This window comes from Gymnogyps californianus, chromosome 1 (assembly GCF_018139145.2).
Source record: "Gymnogyps californianus isolate 813 chromosome 1, ASM1813914v2, whole genome shotgun sequence".
In the NCBI taxonomy this organism is placed as follows: Eukaryota; Metazoa; Chordata; class Aves; order Accipitriformes; family Cathartidae; genus Gymnogyps; species Gymnogyps californianus.
The window spans coordinates 17,531,494-17,550,813 of NC_059471.1; the positions used below are offsets into that span (position 1 = coordinate 17,531,494).

Here is a 19,320-nt window from a genome sequence, read left to right on the forward strand (position 1 = left end):
TTTTTTCAAAAGTGTTAAATTATTCTAATTACTTCTGTGCTGCAGTGAGTTAAGTGTTTTAGCTGTTACCAGTAGTACAGAAGGTATAAACTAGTTTATACTAGATTGCTTTCTGTTCACCTAGATTTCACTATTTAATTAAAGCTATTTTAATTTAAAATTTCCTTTCCAGTTCTTTATAGAAGCAAAGAATGTGGGAACTGTCTTATGGGATTGGAGCAGTGATGTATCAAATCAGTAGTGCCTGATATGTCGGGAAATTAGGAGAAAGAGTAACATAGAACAGTTCTTGAAAAATGTTGGGTTTTTTCTTTCCCATTCTTGTCTGCTCTCTGGATTTTTAGAGTGTTATTTGTGAAAGCGGAGAAGGGGAGATGCTTAGTGAAGATGTGCAAATGTTTTTGAAGCCGATTATGCTCAATTTGGGGAGAAATGTCTGTTACTTTCTCTGACACATGACTTGCAGTTGTTTCTCTATAAACCAGAGCTAGAATGGGGGACTTGCAGACACCAGCTGTAGGTGCAGAAAGCCCATGTTATCTTTGTTCTGTAGTCAGCAGAGACAGTTGAGCACTCCTAGAAACTAATACAGATCAAGAGCTTAATTTGTGTATAAACCAAAGAAATAATATTTTGTCTGGATGGGAAAAACCTTTTAAAGAGGACTGAAACATATGTTTCTGTATAGAGCATCTGTCACTATATTTTTCTCTTTTTTTAGACTGTTTATAGCAAAGAGTCTTATACACTATGGATAACAGCATCATTACCTCTAGGCTGATCATCTGTAATGATTTTGCTGCCAAGCCAGCCTTGACTTAAGCATTTCTGTGGAGTGTTTGGGTCAGTTTCCTCAGGTATCTTGAGCCAGGTGCAAAAGGACTCTGTAAGCAGGACATATACAGGTTAAAAGTATAAAGCAATTATTTATTTGCTAACACCCACAAAAGACAGCTAAGATTTAACGAGCCATTAGGCTAAGCATTAGTGTGCTCACCACCCTGATAGGCACCAGTCAGGAGGGAAAGGATTGGCACCTGCAGCTCTGTGGCCCAGATCCTGAATGGTCCCAAGTCTTCCACAAACTCCATTGATACTGGTGCAGTGACCTGATGGTTCACAACTAGCCTGGCTAATGTCCCTGCAGTGCTTTTTCCCTTTACAATTTTATAATGTCCCATGTTGGAGCCTTCCTTTGTGGATCCTGCTGGATTTCTATCTCAGCAGTCCTGCCTCTATAATTTTTACCTTTCTTTCTCTGCACAGACCTGCTCAGCAGCCTGGCCCAAGGTCACAAATTAGTGCCATATGGGATCTGGGCTGTGAATCCTGCATAAATGGGAGTCTACCATCCTGTGGGTGGGGTGGGAGCCTCCAGCTGGGGTCACAGAGGGTGTCACAGCTTGCCCCCATAATGGCCTGGTATCTTTTGAGCATAATGTAATTTTGCTCCCTCCTGATGGAGAAGCTGAGCTGCTGACAAATTCTAAGCTGCCAGCTCTTCCCTGACTACAGTAAACACTTTGCTTCTCCCTTTAAACTGCCTGTTCTGCCCTCCTTTGGCTATCCTGGCCCCTTGGTGTTTTTTCCATGTTGGAGAAAGTGTGCTGTTTTGAATATTTGGGTTCCTGAGGCTGTCTTGAAGAAACTACCTCCTACTTCTTTTCATGGTATTTCTAAAGTCAGTGAATCCTAAAAGATTTGAGAAGTCTTGATGGTGTTAGCTTCTCTTAAGTTGCCAAGGTAGATCTTCTGAAAAGCAATTGCTTATCTAAATAGCACAGTCTAGGACTTCGTTATGGAAAGTCCAGTATTCCAAATGCTGAATAGAAAGTTGGATTAAGGGGGTGGGGGGGGAAGATACAGAGCACCTCAAATAGGAAAACACTGTTGAAATAGGACAGCTATTCTGTTTACTTACAAGCATCTGGATTTTCTTGTGTTAATCCTTTGACATGAACTGATATGAGTACTATACTCGTCATATTTTGTAAATATAGAAGAAATATGGGGAGATGAAGAAATAAACTGGGGTCATCCTCCAAGAAAAGCATTTACTGGGGATAGTGAGTTCTGTTGTGTTGTGGTTGCAGGTTTGTGTGATAGGGAATAAGGCGGTGAAGTTTGGAGCTGCAGAGAGATATACATGCAAGACAAGGATATTAAGCATTCCAGCTTGGAAATCAGCTGGAAAATAAACAAGTTAATGTATATTGTGTCCCCTAGTGTTTGTCCGTTACCAACAGCAGCAGCCACCCAGGAGCTTGCTAAAAGCTTCCTTAACTGTTTGTGAAGATCAAATGCTGGGCTGAATGTGGTGTACTGATGGTGAGGACTGCTCAGTGGCACAGTGTTTTCCTTGTTGCACAACATGGAGCAGACACTGGACTAGCTGATGCTGATGGCATGGATTATCTCTGTGTTTAAAACCAATGAGTTTAAGTCCACACAAACTGCAAGTCATCTTGTTGACTGCAACGTACAAAATGCCATAAAACAGATGGAGAGAGGAGCAGGGCTTTCATCTGTAAAGTTAAGATAACCTCAAATGCTCTCTCTGAGTAGTTTCAGTAGTTTACCTGCAGCAACTTCATGCAGCAGATATTCACCTGGAGACCCAAGGAGGACTTTTAACAGTGGCTTTCAAATCCAGCTTGTTGTAAGAGACGACTCTCACCTGTACGCAGACTTGCCACTCATATCTGAGTTAGGTTTGTGTACTGGAGTCATGCTGTAGTCTCTGCTCCTACTATCAAAGGGCATGCTGCATCAGGGCTCTCTAATTGCTACTGGAGTTTGTCTTCTAAACAAAACACTGCAGATGTGAGTACAGATAATGAGGAATTAGTGTAATTTGCACGCTGCTTTTGCTGTGCCTACTACTCATCTGTTGGACCATTGACATGGCTTTTTATAATCAGTTTGGCATCTCCTGTCTCTCTTTTGACGTAGTCTATTTTGTATTTAGTATCAGTGAATTGTCTTTTTTTTTTCCCTCAGACCTTTCCATTTAAGAAGCCCTGTTTAGTCTTCAACCATTCTGTGATTCTGTGGTTAGTGAGGTTGAAAGACAGCTCTGGAAATCATCAAGTCCAATCCCCTTGCTCAAAGCAGGGTCAGCTACAGCAGGTTGCTCAGGGCTGTGTCCAGTCACATTTTGAACATCTCCAAGGATGGAGACTCTGCAGCCTCTCTGAACAACCTGTTCCCATTGTTTGATGACCCTTACAATTTAAAAACAGTAACAAAACAAAAATTAAAAAAACACCCTTATGTTTAAATGTAACTCCTGCATTTCTGTCTGTGCCCATTGCCTCTTGTCCTGTCAGTGGGCACCACTGAGAAGAGTCTGGCTCTGTCATCTTTACTACCCTCATCAGTTATTTATGCACATAGATAAGATCCCCCTGAGCCCCTAGCTCTCAGTCTGTCCTTCTACAACGGATGCTCCCAGTCCCTTATTCACCTTCATGGCCCTTTGTTGGACTCTCTCCATGTCTCTCTAGTACTGGGGAGCCCAGCCCTGAACATAGTACTCCAGATGTCTCACCGGGGCTGAGTATAGAGTACGATCAGTATGATCCACAAATATATGGAGCTTTAAGGGCCTAATATGGAAGGCAGTGGAAAAGGTAAAACTTTGAACGTTGACTGCTCTTCCACAGTTGAAGCAATTGCTTAGTTTTATACAAGTAACACTTGTACGTCCTCATATTTAAAGGAAGTAAAAAGATATTTGCTTCATGCTGTTGACAACACTGGCTAAACTACATTTTACGTGAAGGTGATGAATTTGTTCCTACTGATATTTAGAATAAGAGACAAGTATGCAATATCCCTTTAAAAACTTATGGTGTAATGTTTTATTGCTTTTGACATGTGTGTTTACTTGAGGTGTGGGGCGGGTGGTTTAGTTTTGGGGAGTTTTTTGTTTCTTTGTGTGTGGTTTTTCTCTTTAAGACATACTCTGAAAGGTAGTCTTTACCTGTTGCAAAATGGCTCGACTCTGAAGTTACCTGTCTTTGCTGACAGTCACTATCTCTACTTTAACTGGAAAGTGAAATTGTCATTGTAAAAGTAACTTAAAAAAATGTGTCTTATAGTACACTTCTAACACAAAGCTCATCCATTGAATGAGACAATTAAAAAGATACGAGAAGATACATGTTGTGGTGCCATGTAGTAAGACTGCTTTTAATAAACTGAAGTCCTACAGTACTTGAACAATTGCAAAACTTCAAAATAAGTCCTAAATTGACTCAGTTGCTTGTGCAGTCTCATTTCTCAGTCTGAATTACTTCCTCTATTCCTGCCTTTCCCAGGACTGTATCACACATCTGAATAGCGAAGAAAGGGGCTGTGCTTGCACAAACAACGGGCTACTTTGACATCTAGATCTTTTATAAAGATAGGAGATCCTTAATTAACAGAAGTTCATCTCTGGCTTTTCATCTACCTGCTTTCAACAGCTGCTGCTTTCTGGTGGAAGGGAAGCTTTTTTTAAACAGGCAGTCTAGTACTTGGAATAACTCTAAATCCCTCAGTTTAGGGGAGTATTGTTGGCCAGTAAACTACAGGACTCTTACACTTATACCTCTAATCCAAGGTAATGTCTAAATGAAAATAGCTGTTCCAGGTTTCTTTTCTTTCTCAGCTTGCTCTGATGTGAATTATTCTTAAAGTCTGAAATATTACTTATGAAATAATAAAACTGTTTCTCAGAGAAATATTTAATCTGTCAGTGCTTTCTTTTTTTGTAAAGGGGTTTTGAGGAGTCTGTCAGTGACACTTCCACTTTGACTGTAACTTATCTTAAACATCTGAAATAATAACAACTGGGAGAACCAACTGTAGCAGACACTTTTTTTTCCCCCAATAAATCCTAGAAACTTGATGCCTTCTCTTGATCTACTGCAAAAACAGTCTGTAAGCACTAGCAGATATTAAGCATAAGTTCTGTCTTACTGGAGTCACATCAGATAAAATGAAGATCAAGTCAGCAAAAAGCAAGAGCAGGGAAAGTGTGGAAAGCTGCTGTTAAAAATTACTTTTATGTCTTCCTTAGTTGCCACGGTGACTTGCTTTCATGTCTAAATGGAGAGATAAGGTGGATTTCAGTTGTCAAGTCTGCAAAGGCACAGAATGAAAAATATTTCTTGTGTTTTAAAGGAGCTAATAGCAAGTTTGCCTATGGCAGAAATGGTGATTGGTACATTACTTCTTGGTTGACCTTGTATACACACTGTAAGTTATACAAATAAACCAAAGATATTCAAGTTAATTAGCTCCTAACAGGGTAGTATCACTTGCTTACTCACCTATTTGGACAGCTTGTCATCCTGTTGTGGTTTAACCCCAGCTGGCAACTAAGCACCACACAGCCGCTCACTCACTCCCCCCGCGGCAGGATGGGGGAGAGAATCGGAAGGGTAAAAGTGGGAAAATTCGTGGGTTGAGATAAAGACAGTTTAATAGGGAAAGCAAAAGCCGCATGCACAAGCAAAGCAAAACAAGGAATGCATTCACTACTTCCCGTCGGCAGGCAGGTGTTCAGCCATCTCCAGGAAAGCAGGGCTCCATCACGCGTAACAGTTACTTAGGAAAACAAACGCCATCACTCCGAACATCCCTCCCTTCCTTCTTCTTCCCCAGCCTTTATATGCTGAGCCTGACATCATATGGTATGGAATATCCCTTTGGTCAGCTGGGGTCGGCTGTCCTGGCTGTGTTCCCTCCCAACTTCTTGTGCACCCCCAGCCTAATTGCTGAGAAGCAGAAAAGGCCTTGACTCTGTGTAAGCACTGCTCAGGAGTAACTAAAACATCCCTGTGTTATCAACACTGTTTTCAGCACAAATCCAAACCATAGCCCCATGCTAGCTACTATGAAGAAAATTAACTCTATCCCAGCCAAAACCAGCACACATCCATAACTAGTGTGTCCTTGACTTCTCAAGCCATGATCAGAATTCTCGGGAAGGAAATATTATTGATGTGTAACGCTTTCTTCTCTGAGCTGAGTATGTCCTTCAGGAAAAATAGTTGTGTAAGAATCTTTCCTATTCATAGGACCTAAAACAGGACACACAGGAAAGAAAATGATGTGTAAGTAGATTCAGTGACTTTTATTTCATTCTTTTAAACTAGTGGGTTTGGGGTGTTTTGTTGTTTTTTGGTTTTTGCTTGCTTCCTTCCCCCCCCCCCCCCCCCCCATTTTAAGTCCAGTCACTAGCATTGGGTATCTAGTTAAGTTTTTATTCTACCCAAAGTATTCATTCTGTTTGTTACTAGCTCTGAAAATACTAAGGTTCTGAAATTACCAGGGGGAGGGAATAAGCACCTTCTATTAGTTTCAAAAATGTTGCACAGTAATTAATCTCTACTTCCCTTCATGTCAGTGAAATACTGCATGTTGCATTATACATACATCTTTCTATTCAGGCGAACATACCTCACACAGGAAAGAGCTTCACAGAAATATTAGACAACTTTGGAAACCTTTGCTCAATTTTGCTTCTGCCTGTTGATCATGGAGAAGGCTGTCTAGAGCCAGTCACCCTTAAATAAAAAGCCAGATTTCATGAAAATGTGATGTCATACTGTTATTGGAGAGAGATGTAAATTCTAATAACCATCACATGTGCCATTCCCATCACACTGACCCAACATCAGTTGGGCTAGTTGAGGGCAAACCTTGAGACCCCGTGTTGAGAACCACTTCTGTCCTTCCCTTTGCAATGTCAGGGTGTGAAACAACATGCTCAGTTCTTTCTGCTTCTTGCTGCTGTGTGCTTTCTTACCCCAGGCAGAGCATCACGTGCTGTGGAGAATAGAAGTGCTGTGACTGAAGCAGCAGTACTCTTACTTTGTGCTCTCTTTGGCTCTAAATTTCTCTGTATCTTGCAGGGATCCTAGCAGTTGTAGAACCTCCTTTCTTTATCCCCTCCCTCAAGGAAGAGAGTTCTCCAGAGCCTCTGCTGAGCCACATTATTGCTGATAGAGATCAGTTGCTTGCTTGTTTTTGCAGCGTTCCTGATAGTCCTTGCAAGGTACTGACTGCCTAATTCTTTTTTTGGTTAAAGCTGTTCTTAGCAGGAAATTAGAGCTCAGAAGTAGAGTGACATAGAGCAGGGAAAATATGAAAGAGTTAAAAGTAGAAGAGCAAGGAGGACAGAGAGGTGAAATAGGTGCATATACCAGCCCCTAACTGATGTTTGCTAATTATACAGGAGAAAACTTTATATTTCTGTGGCACTTCAGGCTATTGTGGTGGTAGCTTTAAGCACTGGGTAGTATTCCATAAGTCTCTTCCAGAGATGCAAGGGAATGCTTACTCATTTCAGCATATTTTGTTGTTTTGATATTTTCTTTTTCTTGGAACCCAAGTAACAAGTACATTTTTCTGTAGTATTGATCTCAGAGTTCAGTGACCCTTTCTGTGAGCCAAGTTGGGAGAACTATGCTGAGTTGCATTGGTATTGCTCAGGGGCTAACAGGTAGCTTCTGATGTCCAAGTGATTGGCATTGATGACTGGGAATGTGTAACCCTGACTCCTCATGGGAGGATGGCTGCATGCGTTTCCACTCAGACAGCATCCTTGGCAAGGGAACTGCCTGTTGATTGGGCCTGTGCGCATCAGCATCTTACTATGCAATTTTTTCTTTGCTTTACCTGAAGAAATGTTCATATGAACTCTTGTAACGCACTTTGCATGTATAAACACAAATCTGTAGGTCTGTATAGCTGCATGTAATACAGGAGGAGGAGCTTGTATCAGGATGGGGAAGAGTAGAGTGCAAGTCTATGAGGAACACCTTCATTTCTGTAATACTTCTGTTCTTAAAGCTCACCTCAGGATCTGAAGTATTGCTGTACATGACTACACAAACTGCTGGTGAAACACACTATTTTCTGTGCTGAGAAAACCTGCAAAGGCAAGCAGGGGAAAAAAACCAAAAACACAGAAGAGATTGAGTGGAGAGGAGGTTTGGAATTGGACTCTAAAACAAACCAGAAATTAATGCCACTGTGCTGTAGTCAGACATGTGGCTCATGCTACACTTCCGTGTGGGTTCCTGTTCATGATATGCTATGTTTTGTTTTATAGCTGCCACTGTCTCCACTTCGCCTACGTGAACTGAAGTGCATAGCGGCTAACATAAAACTTGTCTTATTTAATCACTAGTGTGCTTTTATTACAGGACTTCTGCAAGCAAGAATTCCCTCTTATAAAGAACAACCCTTTGAAAACAAACTTGTGTTACTTTTTATGCTGTTCATATTACAAATGGAAGATTTCAACTGTTGTAAGCTTGAGATGGATGAGTAGTAGAAAATTGAAGGTATCCACAAAGGCTAACTTTCTTCTGTGAGCTACCTAGCCAAAACTAGTGCTTGTTTGCTTTATTAGTAATAGCTGCTAAGTATATTTTAGTGAATCACAGATGTAGTGTTTGTGTGCTGTAATGACATGTTTTTAGTAGATGCATTTTTATTAGTTAATCTTTGTGCAAACCACAGCCAAAGCAAAACTTTAGTGGGGAAGGTGGTTGCAACCATGTGGTCACAGCTCTATCCCATTTAGAGTTTTTCCTTTGATTTGCAAATCTGTCATTGAGCCTAAAGGCAGGAACATATAATTCAAATGCACCTAATCCCCCCCCCCCCCTCCAAATGTATCCACATCACACAATACAGTAAGAAACAAGGTTTTGAGTAATGAAATGAGTTGTGGTGTTTCAGCTGTGGAGGCAATTAAGTGTAGGCATGAACTTTCTTAAAGGACGTGTGGTTTTTATGGGAGCTATCTTGCTCATTAGAAGGAAATCTTCTTATATGGGCTGTTAACATGAAGTTAAGCCAGTCTTTCCTCCCTTCTTTCATATAAATGAGCTCTCTGGGTAGTGAGTTGCTCTAATAGAGACCTAACCTTTGGAAACAAAGCAGGCCAAAAGAAAGCAACTCTAATTTCTACTACAAATGTATGGTGAAAACCCAGAACTTTGTTTTGCCAAACTGGAAGGTGGAGTGTGGTGTTAATCTCTTGTATTCATTTCTCTAGACCTTCAGCCTGACTACAGAGCTGGGGTGTGCTGAGGAGGCTGAGGGATGGCTACAGGTTGTGTTTGGATTCTTCAGGGATGGTGGACTAGTCAAATCTATGAAGGTTGATAGCAAATGTCTATTGGAAAACCAAAATGCCCAATGTTAGCCTGTGGGTTTTTTCAAGCCACAAAGGTTGCAGTTGAAGCCATTAGTTGACTTTATATGAGATTGAAGCTTTAACTGACTTACACTTCTGACTGTTGGAAACTTAAAGAATGGCTGCTTAGCTGATGATGGACTTGCCTCCTGGTAACTGGTCTTGTTCTTAATACTGAAGGCGATAAGTGGCTGTGAAGCACGTACAAACTCCTCACAGTAGTGTGTTCTGGCACATCTTGGGGGGGGGGGAGGTGAGGAGGTGAGTGACTCAAATATTTCAGTGTCAGCAGCTGAAACTTTTTTGCTTGTCTAAAACTTGATTCCCGCGTGGGAGTGATTCTTTAGGTTTCACTTTGTATCTAAGATAGAGGCTTGCTGTTGCATAAAGACAAGGGGGTTGCCTGCATGCAGGCGTTTGGGAGTGTTAAGTGAATTAACTAAAAGTGTGAAGATAAAGGGAATGCTTTTAAAGCATGTTAAATACTTGTGTGGATGCTCTCCATTTAGACATAAAATGGCTTTAGTTTCCTTAGCTTAATCCTCCTTCAAAGGGGATTAAGCTGAAGAGAACATAAAGCAGATTAAACTCCTATGTGGACATTAACATGAGTTAACTTATCTTCCCTTTCCTGAATGTCCTTCTACGAGATGTCCTTCAGGATGTTTTTAGGAAGCGATGGAGCTCTTCAAGCTTTATTAAAGCTATAACTGATTTGAGTATCTGGAATTCAGTATTTCCGAATAACCACTGCACTCCATTGAAAAGGATAATACAGTCTCCTAACAAAAAACTGTCCTTTGAAAGCATCAACAACATGTGGAGGAAATAATGGGCTAATGATGAATACACATACACACAAGCTTAGAACATAATGGACCGAATTACTTTTGACCATTTAATGGCAAGCTAGCATATCAAAGCTGTATTGATGTTTTCCCATAATATAATCATAGAATATAATCACGGAGAGGTTGAGTTTGGAAGGGACCTCTGGAGGTCATCTAGTCCCCGCCCCTGCTCTAGCAGGGCCACCTAGAGCCAGTTGCCCAGGACCATGTCCAGATGGCTATGTTCCCATTGTCAGGTCTTTGCAATTTGCCTTTTCTGAGGTGTGCTTCTGAACCCAAGGACCCTGGGTGGATCCTCCTCCCCCACTTCAAGTCCTGGTGCACCCTGTGGGGGCTGACAGTTGGGTAATATGGCAGGATCTGTGCCTACATAGTCGTAGAAACAAGAAAGCTAAGTTGTGTCCAAATAAGTTGTAGCCCACGAAATCTGGTTTTGGGGTGTATTATGTAATTGTGGTAGCAGTATGCGGGCTTTGGTAGCAGCTGCAATGCAAACAAACTTTAAAAGAGAGCATTTCTCACGTACGCAGCCTTTTTCAGGCTTTCATAGGATCACAGGATAGTTCAGGCTGGGAGGGACTTCAGGAGGTCTCTGGTCCAACCTCCTGCTCACAGCAGGTCAGCTCTGAGGTCAGACTGGGCTGCTCAGGGCTTCTTCCAGTCAGGGCTTAAAAAACTCTGGGGAAGGAGACTGCACAGCCTCTCTGGGCAACCTGTGCCACTACCTGACTGTCCTCATGGGGAAAAAGCTTTTCCTTATATCTAGGCTGAGCCTCTTATGTTTCAGCTTATCACTGTTGTCCCTTGTCTTCCTGCCCTGCCCCACTGTGAAGAGCCCAGCTCTGTCTCATCCATGATCTTCCAACAGGCACTGGGGGCTGCTGTTAGGTCCCTCTGAAGTTATCTCTGCTTCAGGCTGAACAAGCCCAGCTCTCCCAGCCTCTCCTTGCAAGGTCTGTGCTCCAGCCCTACCACCTCGGGGGCTTCCACTGAAATCCATCCAGTTTATCAAACTCTGTCTTGTATTGCTGGGGCTCAAAACTGGATGCAGTATCTAAACAAGGGCTTTCTTGGCTTACTGTCAGTTCCGTACTTTGAGAAATTGTGCAGCATCAGCGCTGTATAACAGCTGATTTTGGGAAGAACTAGCAGTCCTCAGGACAGGTTCTTAAACACCTTCTCTCCTGAAGGGGAGGAAGCTTTGGTTTCCTTAATCGTCACTCTTCACTCTTAGGGACCTGACATGAGTGTTGATTCATGTTTGTCAGGATAACCAGCCACTCTGCTTGGAGCAGCTGGATGCAGAGGCAAAGCTAAGCCAGGGTGTAGTGGCTCCCTGGATCCTCAGCAGCCATGATAACAGGATGAGCTGTGCTCCCTTCTCATGTAGTCCTGTTTCCCCAAAGCATTAGTAGGAACTATACGGCCTTTTATTTTAAAGGGACAAAGAGTTTTCTAGAAACACTCTCTTGAAAACTCTGGAGTTGACTTATTCTGTGCTTCCAGTTCTGGTGCTTTGTGTGTGGTTTTTTTGTTGGCTAAGACTGAAAAGCGTGATTTAACACTTCAGGATAAAGTTTGCAGTGTGAATGCTGCTTTTGCTTTAAAGGTGCCCTTAGGCAATGGGAATTTGGGGTGAGGAACTACCTTCTGTTTGGGTGGTGACCTTGTTGAAACAAACTCTGCTCAAGACTCTTACTTTCAGGCTTCTTCTTTTGCCAGGATGTTTGTCCAGGTATGCCTGTACTTCTACTGCAAATGCTTGTGGCGCTGCCTGAAATTCATGGTCAGGAAACTAACAGGTCAATGTGAATTGCAAAGGATCTGTTACAATACCAAACCTGGAGCTGCCAGAACTATGAAAATAGGTAACTGCAAAATACTTAGTTCTGCATGCCTTTGTACCTTTCTGCATGTGCTAAAAATAGTATGACTTCATTCTTATAAATAAATAAATTGTTAAATGAATCCAATGTAAACTTAGCTTGTCTGACATGATTCTTTCAAATACTGTTCTCTTACAGAGGCATCACTGAAAGGTTCAAAAAGTAAGGTGAGTGAAAGATCTCATCATTCACCTTTTCTGTTGTGTCCTGTGCAGTTGGTTTGTTCAGTCTGCTGTTTGCATACCCCAAAAAAATCACTTTAGGGTTTGATATGATTTTACATTAAAATCGTCTTCTACTGAAGAGGGTCTTGTGTCCGCAATAGCAGGTGATCGTGCAAAGTCAGGGAGAGTGTCCTGTGCTCCAGGGACAAGCATACGGTGGCACTGATGGAATCAAGGGGGCAACAGGCCATGGTGGAGATAAGAGTGGTGTGTTGTAATTTGAGGTTTCTTGGCTTGATTCGTCATCCTGTCTTAGAATTTCTGTAATCTGCAGTCAGTTACTTACACACTTTACACCTCGGGTTTTTTTGTCTTGAAAGCAGGAATAAGAGACTGAAGGCAGCAGTACCTAGATAGCCAAGACAACTTTGTTCTCTGCTTTCCTTTTAAATATGTTAATGGAGAAGAGCCTCTGTCACTTCATCCTTTCACTGTAGCACCGGTTGTGCTAACCTAAATTCTTCTCACAAAGCATTTGTGTGTTTGTTAAATAGCATCATGCAGCTGTTCATTTCTCTTTGGCGTGAGAATCAGTGATGTTGAAAAGCTTACCTCAGCATTAGCAAAAATGATGTCACATAGCTCATAGTTTAGCATAGTGCTTCCAAATGTACTTCTAGCACAAACAGAAAGGCAGAATCTTATTTAAAAGCTTGCATTTAAGCAGTTGTGTAGTTTTGAGACAAAGCACTAGAAAGTTCAACCTCTTAATTTTTTGGAGGGCATGTTGATTTTTGAATACTGAACTTCCAGGGGCATCTCTACAAAGTGTAATGACATGCAAGAGAAAGGAAAAATGTTTTGCTGTGTTACTGCAACGTGTTGGGAGAGAGGATGTCAGATGAAGGCTAGCAATTCCAGTGTAATTAGGCAGACAGTCTGAAGCTGCTTCGTGATCAAAGGCCTCAGTGCAGGTCGTCTTCACTGGCAGCCGCCACAGAAAGGCGATAGACTGACTACAAGGGCATGGTGAAGCGACTTGAGGAGTTCTAGGACTAGTGCTCTGAAACTAGTCAGTAGGGTTGAATAGACTGGAAAGGTGTTTTTATATATATATTGAGTTGGGCCTTCTGGGCTCTTAATCTAGAAGCTTTTGGGTATCAAATTTCCCATTGTTAACTTCTATTGAATAATAGCTTCCATAAGAATTAATGTGTGTTTAAAACCTCTTTTTAGCGGCTGCAAACTTCAGTAAGTGTTCACCCTGATGCTATTGAAAAAACTATAGATGACATCATGGAGCTGAAAAGGATTAATCCAGATATAAATCCACAGTAAGTTCATGGTTTCCTTACAAAAGAAATGGGAATTATTGATTTCTTCAGTGCTTAGGTCCATGGAGAACTGGTTCTTCATAGCTATTGTGGCACACAATTTGAAGATGAATTCTGTCTCTCAGCATAAAACGCCAACTTAAGCTTTGCTGTCAAAAAGCTGATGGAAAAATGAATGATCTTTTATGGTGACTGTAATAGGCAAGTCCTGAGTCTCTTTTATCTAGCTGCTTCCTGAATCATGCTGTCTTAGTATATTGATGCATTGATTTATGGGGGCCACTTCCCCAGGGATAAAATACCACCAAGGCAGATGGTCCTGGCAGTGACAGTGATGGCTTCTTAGCAAGGCTGTATGGGGTCTTTTGAGTAGGGAAGAAATCACCCTGTTTTAACTGATATAAACAGTATACTGGTTTACATTTTAAAACTGCCTTTAATTATCCAAACACAAGTTTTAACGATACAACATAGCTGGTATTTTTTTAATGCTACAAGGTGTTAGTGGTAAGAACAGATTGACAACAAACCGTTAAATTTACAAGTGTGTATTTCAAGAGTAAGTGATGACACTTTTGTGGTTGCCTTACCTCTCAGCCTCTAGCTTAAGGCACAAGATGGTCTAGGTCAGGAATCGGTGAGAGAACTGTTGAGGGTTGTATTATTCAGGTGATCAGTCTGAGGTTCACTCCTCTTCCCAAACTTGAAATTGATGTACGTAATCCAAAATGGGCATCCATAAATTGAGAGCCGCTTTTCTTTAAGTGGTCAGCAGCATCAACAGGTAAGGTGGTCCCCAGGTCTTGCTGCAACAACAAAACCCAAAAGCTCGGTTGGAAAAATATAAATTTTTTTTTTTTTGTCTCACTACAGGAATGATCCCCCAGCCCTACCCCCTAACAGGGTAGTCTTAAAATGAGGCTTCACTGATTGTAAAGGAAATAGAGTACACTGGGTGTGTCTCTAACTTGAGAGACAACTGTTGTGGACATGACCACTGTCCGCCTGGATTGAAAAAATGGTGACCCAACCATTAAAGAAGGGAAGAAAATAAGAGAAATAAAGCAAAGAGAACACCTCATTCTCATAGATGAGAAGCACTGTGAACTTTTTCTGGGAGTGGGCCCAGAGCTTTTCCACGGGTGTCTCTTCACAGGACCTTGCCCACATGACCTTCAAAGGGAGGGTGGTGAAAGAGCAGTTGCTTCAAGTGGATGCGAGGCCTCGCTGAGACACTGCCCATCTGAGGCGGGTGTCACAGCTCTGGTACTCTTGTGTTGCACAGGATGCTGATAGCTGAAATTCAGAAAAAAAAATCAGCAATGGCAAAATTAGTGAAGGTGACATATGAGGGAAAAGCTGCAGGATGTGAACATGCACAGCTCAGAACCTGGACTGTGGACATCAGTAACTGCAGCGTTAGCAATCAGGCTGATTCAAGTACTCACTTCTCAGTGTTGGACCCTTGGGTAACTGGGTGGAATAATTCCAAGAAGAAACCCAAGGAATTCATTAAAATAGTATTTTGTATGACACTGGAGATCACCATCTGATTCTCCTCATGGCATTGCCTTTGGCCTCTGAAGGAACACTGTCTTCCAGAAGAGAGAGAGAGAGAGCAGAGGTGCAAATGATTTCTGCTTGCTTGATTCAGGCCCCTGAACCTTAAGTTACATTTTGAGTGATCTGGTCCTACTATTAAAAAAAAAAAAACCAAAAACAAAAAAACCACAAACAAAAACAAAAAACCCGAGACAAACAAATTTAAAAAAACTGAACTATTTGTTGTTTAATCCAGGTGGTGTTCATATGCTTAGCACAGAACAAATGCTTAATTGTTTTTGGACTAGAACCCTTGCACTCAACGTTTTACAGGACTGAGTCTTTCATCCCCATCCCGCCTCATGCTCCTCCCAGTTCGGTGAAGTATCTTTTCAAAACAGTGAGGAATGGAATGGCGACCTGGGGTGTGCAAGGTGGTGCCACATGCATAGAAACACACCCTGCCACTAAATTGCTCCTTATATTAAATTAATCATAGTTCTGCTAAACTTTAAGCATCTGCACTGAAGTTTTACATGTGAGCCATTTATTTTATACTAAAGTTTTCTGGAGAAATTTCAGCAGAAGCAGGTCAGCTATTTCTTTAGACAGGATTAAGGAAAATCCATTGGCTTGCCTACTCTTGAACATAAAAAATCTACATCCAGACTGTCTTGTTCAGAAGCTCTGGCCTTCCCTTGCATAGTAGAGACTTGAAATCTCCTGGGGTAAGGACTAGGGGACGTGTCATACTATGTGTGTTTCTGCAAATCTCTATGCAGTTATTTTTGTTAATGTCACATCTTTGCAGAGCTGAACTAGCATCCCAGGGATGTTTGCACTGAGCTGTTCTTGAAGGCTGTGGGCTGCCATGACCTGAAGAGGAGGAGGCAGCCCACAGTAATTTCCCTTTATCAATGCCTCTGAGATAAGTGTGTGTATTTAGTGGTGGAAGCAAGTAGGTTGAATAACCAGGTGGTGACACGTGCAGTCTACACTAATTGTGGAAGCAGTCCATGAAATACTCCCAGTTTTGGACTCACTTCCATCTGGTGGAGCATCTGGAGCTGAGTGCAGTGGGAGTGCAAGCCCAGGCAGGTTGCTCCTGTGCTCTGAGAACTGTCACTGCCAGCACAGGGATGGCAGGGAGGAGGTGTGGGGCATCAGTAGCTCACCCGCATCCTCTGTTTGGCAAGGAGGAGAGCAAAAGCTTAATGAAAAGGAGAGTGGGGAAACTAATTCCACCCCTCCACTCCCTCCATGAATAACATTGGATGGAACATTTGACTGGCTTTAGATAAAGTGCAAATCTGACTTGCTTTGTATACATTGTGCAACTTGGAACTTAAAAAAATATATATATTTTAATATAAAATTTCTCTGCTTTGCCACTGCCTGTGGTGTTCTGCTCTAAACTACTCTGAGGTTATAGAGTAGTTAAAAACATTATGGCTGTGGTTTAGTGATGCACTACAGCAATTCACATGCAGTCTTGTCAGGCTTTTCAGCTTTCTTTGAAATGCAGCCTTTCTGTAAAACTGTAGGGTATAGCAAGTAAAGCATGTAAAAAAACCAAACAGCAAAGGAGGGAACACTGCATAGGTTATTCTGAAAGGGTTATAGCCACGAATAGCATGAAATTGCAGCAAGAGAAATGGCCTAGTGATGACATCTCTGATATTCTGTAGATTAATCTCAAAAGATAAGCAGTGAAAATCCTTCTGCTCAGAAAATTTAATACTATTATGGAATAAACAAAATGTTTCAGTATATCAAACAAGACAGATGAGGAACCTGTGCAGCTTAATATCAGTGCAGCCTGTGTTCCACAGAGGAATGAGGGTACAGATTTAGCTGTGCCCTCCAAATTCATACTAGGTGTTCAGATAATTTGAGACATTATTAAAAATTAAAGGATTTATTTGCATATATAATTAAATATTCTTATGTAGTTGTGTACTGCATAACTTGTATTTAATATTATAAAATCTTAACCTAAAACTGAATAAGCTGTTGTAATTTAAAGCCTTGGAAGCCACATGTTTGGGGAGTTTTTTGGGGGGGTTTCTGTTTTGTTTTTGGGGATTGTTTTTGTGGTGTGGGGTTTTTTTTGTGGTGGTTTTTTTTGGGGTTGTTTGTTTTTTTAAAATGATGCATCAGGAAATGTAAAAAGGAAATGTAAAATCTGCATTACAATGAAGAGAGCGCCATTGTGGTGATTCTTAACATCAGACCAAAAAATAAAAGCTGCCTAGGGGCAGATCTTTGAACTATATTACTTTGTGGTTTTGGCTTCTTTATGCTAGCTTTTGTGGCATGGAAGCAAAATGAGTATTTTTAGCTTTTTGCTGAGTTTCTTCTCCCCCTTACCCCTTTTTAAGTTCACAACCCTGGTCTCAGGGCATTGTTTGAGGCGCTGTCATTTGAATGAGGGGAAAGATTCAGCGATGTGCTTGTTGCAGGCGTTCAACGCTGCTGTGTATAGTTATAATGAGATTTCAATGTGAAAATTCACTGTTCAGAGTTTTAAAAAATCCCAAATTTTATCATCTAAGGAAGGCACTAAATAAGACTATGCATTTCACAAGACGTCGTTTAATGTAATATTGATCTCTTGGAAATTCTCCCGTTGTAATTAAAGTGTTGGACTATCAATTAATTGATGTAACATTACTCATGTGAATTAAACGGGTATGTACGTGGTAGTGCTGTTTCATGGCTACATATGATTGAGTTGGATTATGTTGCTCCTTCCCCCCCTCAGGTTGGGAGTGTCTCTTCAGGCATGCCTGCTCCAGATTGTGGGGTACAGAAGTCTGATTGCAGAGGTTGAAAAGCTGCGCAGAGAGCCTTACGATTCGGAGAATCCGCAACATGAGGAAATGCTTCTGAAGGTAGGTGCTCAAGAGGTACTTAGAGGGCATCCTTTATTCATGTCAGCTCCAAATGGCCTGGTTTATAAGCCTCTTTAAAACATTGAGAGGTATTGCGCCTTCCTCCATCATGTACCTGTTTTAAGATAAGGCTATACAACATATTAATCTGGTCTGGGGGTAACACCTGCCAAGCAAGCAGCTCACTCCCTGGTTGATGAATGCATGTCCCTTGGCTGGACTGTATCTAGGCACGGATACCCAGCTCTTACTGCAGGTAACAGCTCTGCGCTATGAGCTCTGGAAAAATAGCCCTATGTCCTACTTCAGTACACCTTTCTTCAAGATGAGAAGGGTATTTTCTCTCTTAACCAGAATAAATGGGGTTTTTTCTTCAATTTCTTGTATTTTTGAAGACATTGTCTTTGTATCCCAATGGCAAACCTCTAGCTTTCATTGTGTGGGATGGAAAGATGGGAGATGATGACTTACACATTTGTATTTACCAAATATATTTTCAAATGAAAACAAAATTAAACCATTCTTTAGATAATACATGCAGAGTGATGAAAACCATACCAATTGGGTTTTACTTACTTCATGCTTTCAGGAAAGCCTTGCACTGGAGCAGATAATAAAATTATTTTTTTGTGAAGATGATCTTGAAGCCATAAGCAGAGGGAGAGCTAGAGAGCTCTTATATTAGAAAGGAACTGAGGAAAGAATAAAGGGGGTGAAAAATAGTCTAATAGCAAGTCCCAGTATTTCTTCTGACCCGGTTTCTGATCATAGCAACTGCAAGATGCTTTAGAGAAATGGCAAGAAAATAGAATAATGATAATGAGCTTATCTCCAAGCAAAATGCCTTCTTATAGAATTTTCAGAGGTCTCATAAAAACATACCACGTGTTTGGGTTTTTTTAATTATTTTAAACAAAAATATTGAAAACTTAAACACTACCTGTGCTTTTGCACCTATCCAACTTTGGCTGGGATTTTTACAGCACATGATGGTGAAGCTGGCTTCCACACGCTAGCTTGCCGTATAGTGCTTTACACAAGTTACAGCAGGAGCTTCTGGAAATTTTACCTTAGTTACTTGGGCTTCCAGGTACTTCCAGAAATCCCAGTAGGCATCTTATATAAGCACTTACAGATGCAAATAACTATTTCTGAAAAATGCCTCCAATGGTCAAAGAGTTTCTGTAGGTGTCTGGAAAGCTGTCTTTAAGGTTGGCTCCTTGCTGTGAGGTGGGAGTCTCGCCAAGGAGGAGTCAAATTCAGAGCTGCCCCTGAAGGAGTGCTCTAGCCACCAGGTAGGATGGGGCAGACAGACGACTCCTGTTCAAGTCCTGCCCCTGTGCAGCCAGACGCACAAATTTCTGGGAGTGGACTTTAACTAAAAGGACGCACAGATTTACCCAGTGAGGAAGCCTGTGTCTTGGAGGTGGGAGATCCAGGTGCCAGC

At 41.5% G+C, this 19,320-nt stretch overlaps 1 protein-coding gene across 3 annotated transcripts in view; it reads left to right on the forward strand.

Annotated features, from left to right (window-relative positions):
- Nucleotides 1-19,320, forward strand: part of ELMOD1 (ELMO domain containing 1) — a 52,772-nt gene that overhangs the window by 19,146 nt on the left and 14,306 nt on the right. For 2 of the 3 annotated variants that reach the window (XM_050902772.1, XM_050902786.1), the window contains exons 3-6: nt 11,776-11,921; nt 12,078-12,106; nt 13,340-13,437; nt 17,744-17,873. In XM_050902772.1, coding sequence (XP_050758729.1) covers nt 11,776-11,921; nt 12,078-12,106; nt 13,340-13,437; nt 17,744-17,873 — 403 coding nt within the window. Of the gene's footprint in view, nt 1-6,041; nt 6,105-11,775; nt 11,922-12,077; nt 12,107-13,339; nt 13,438-17,743; nt 17,874-19,320 lie in introns of those variants that run through there. The other variant, XM_050902779.1, reaches the window with a different exon arrangement.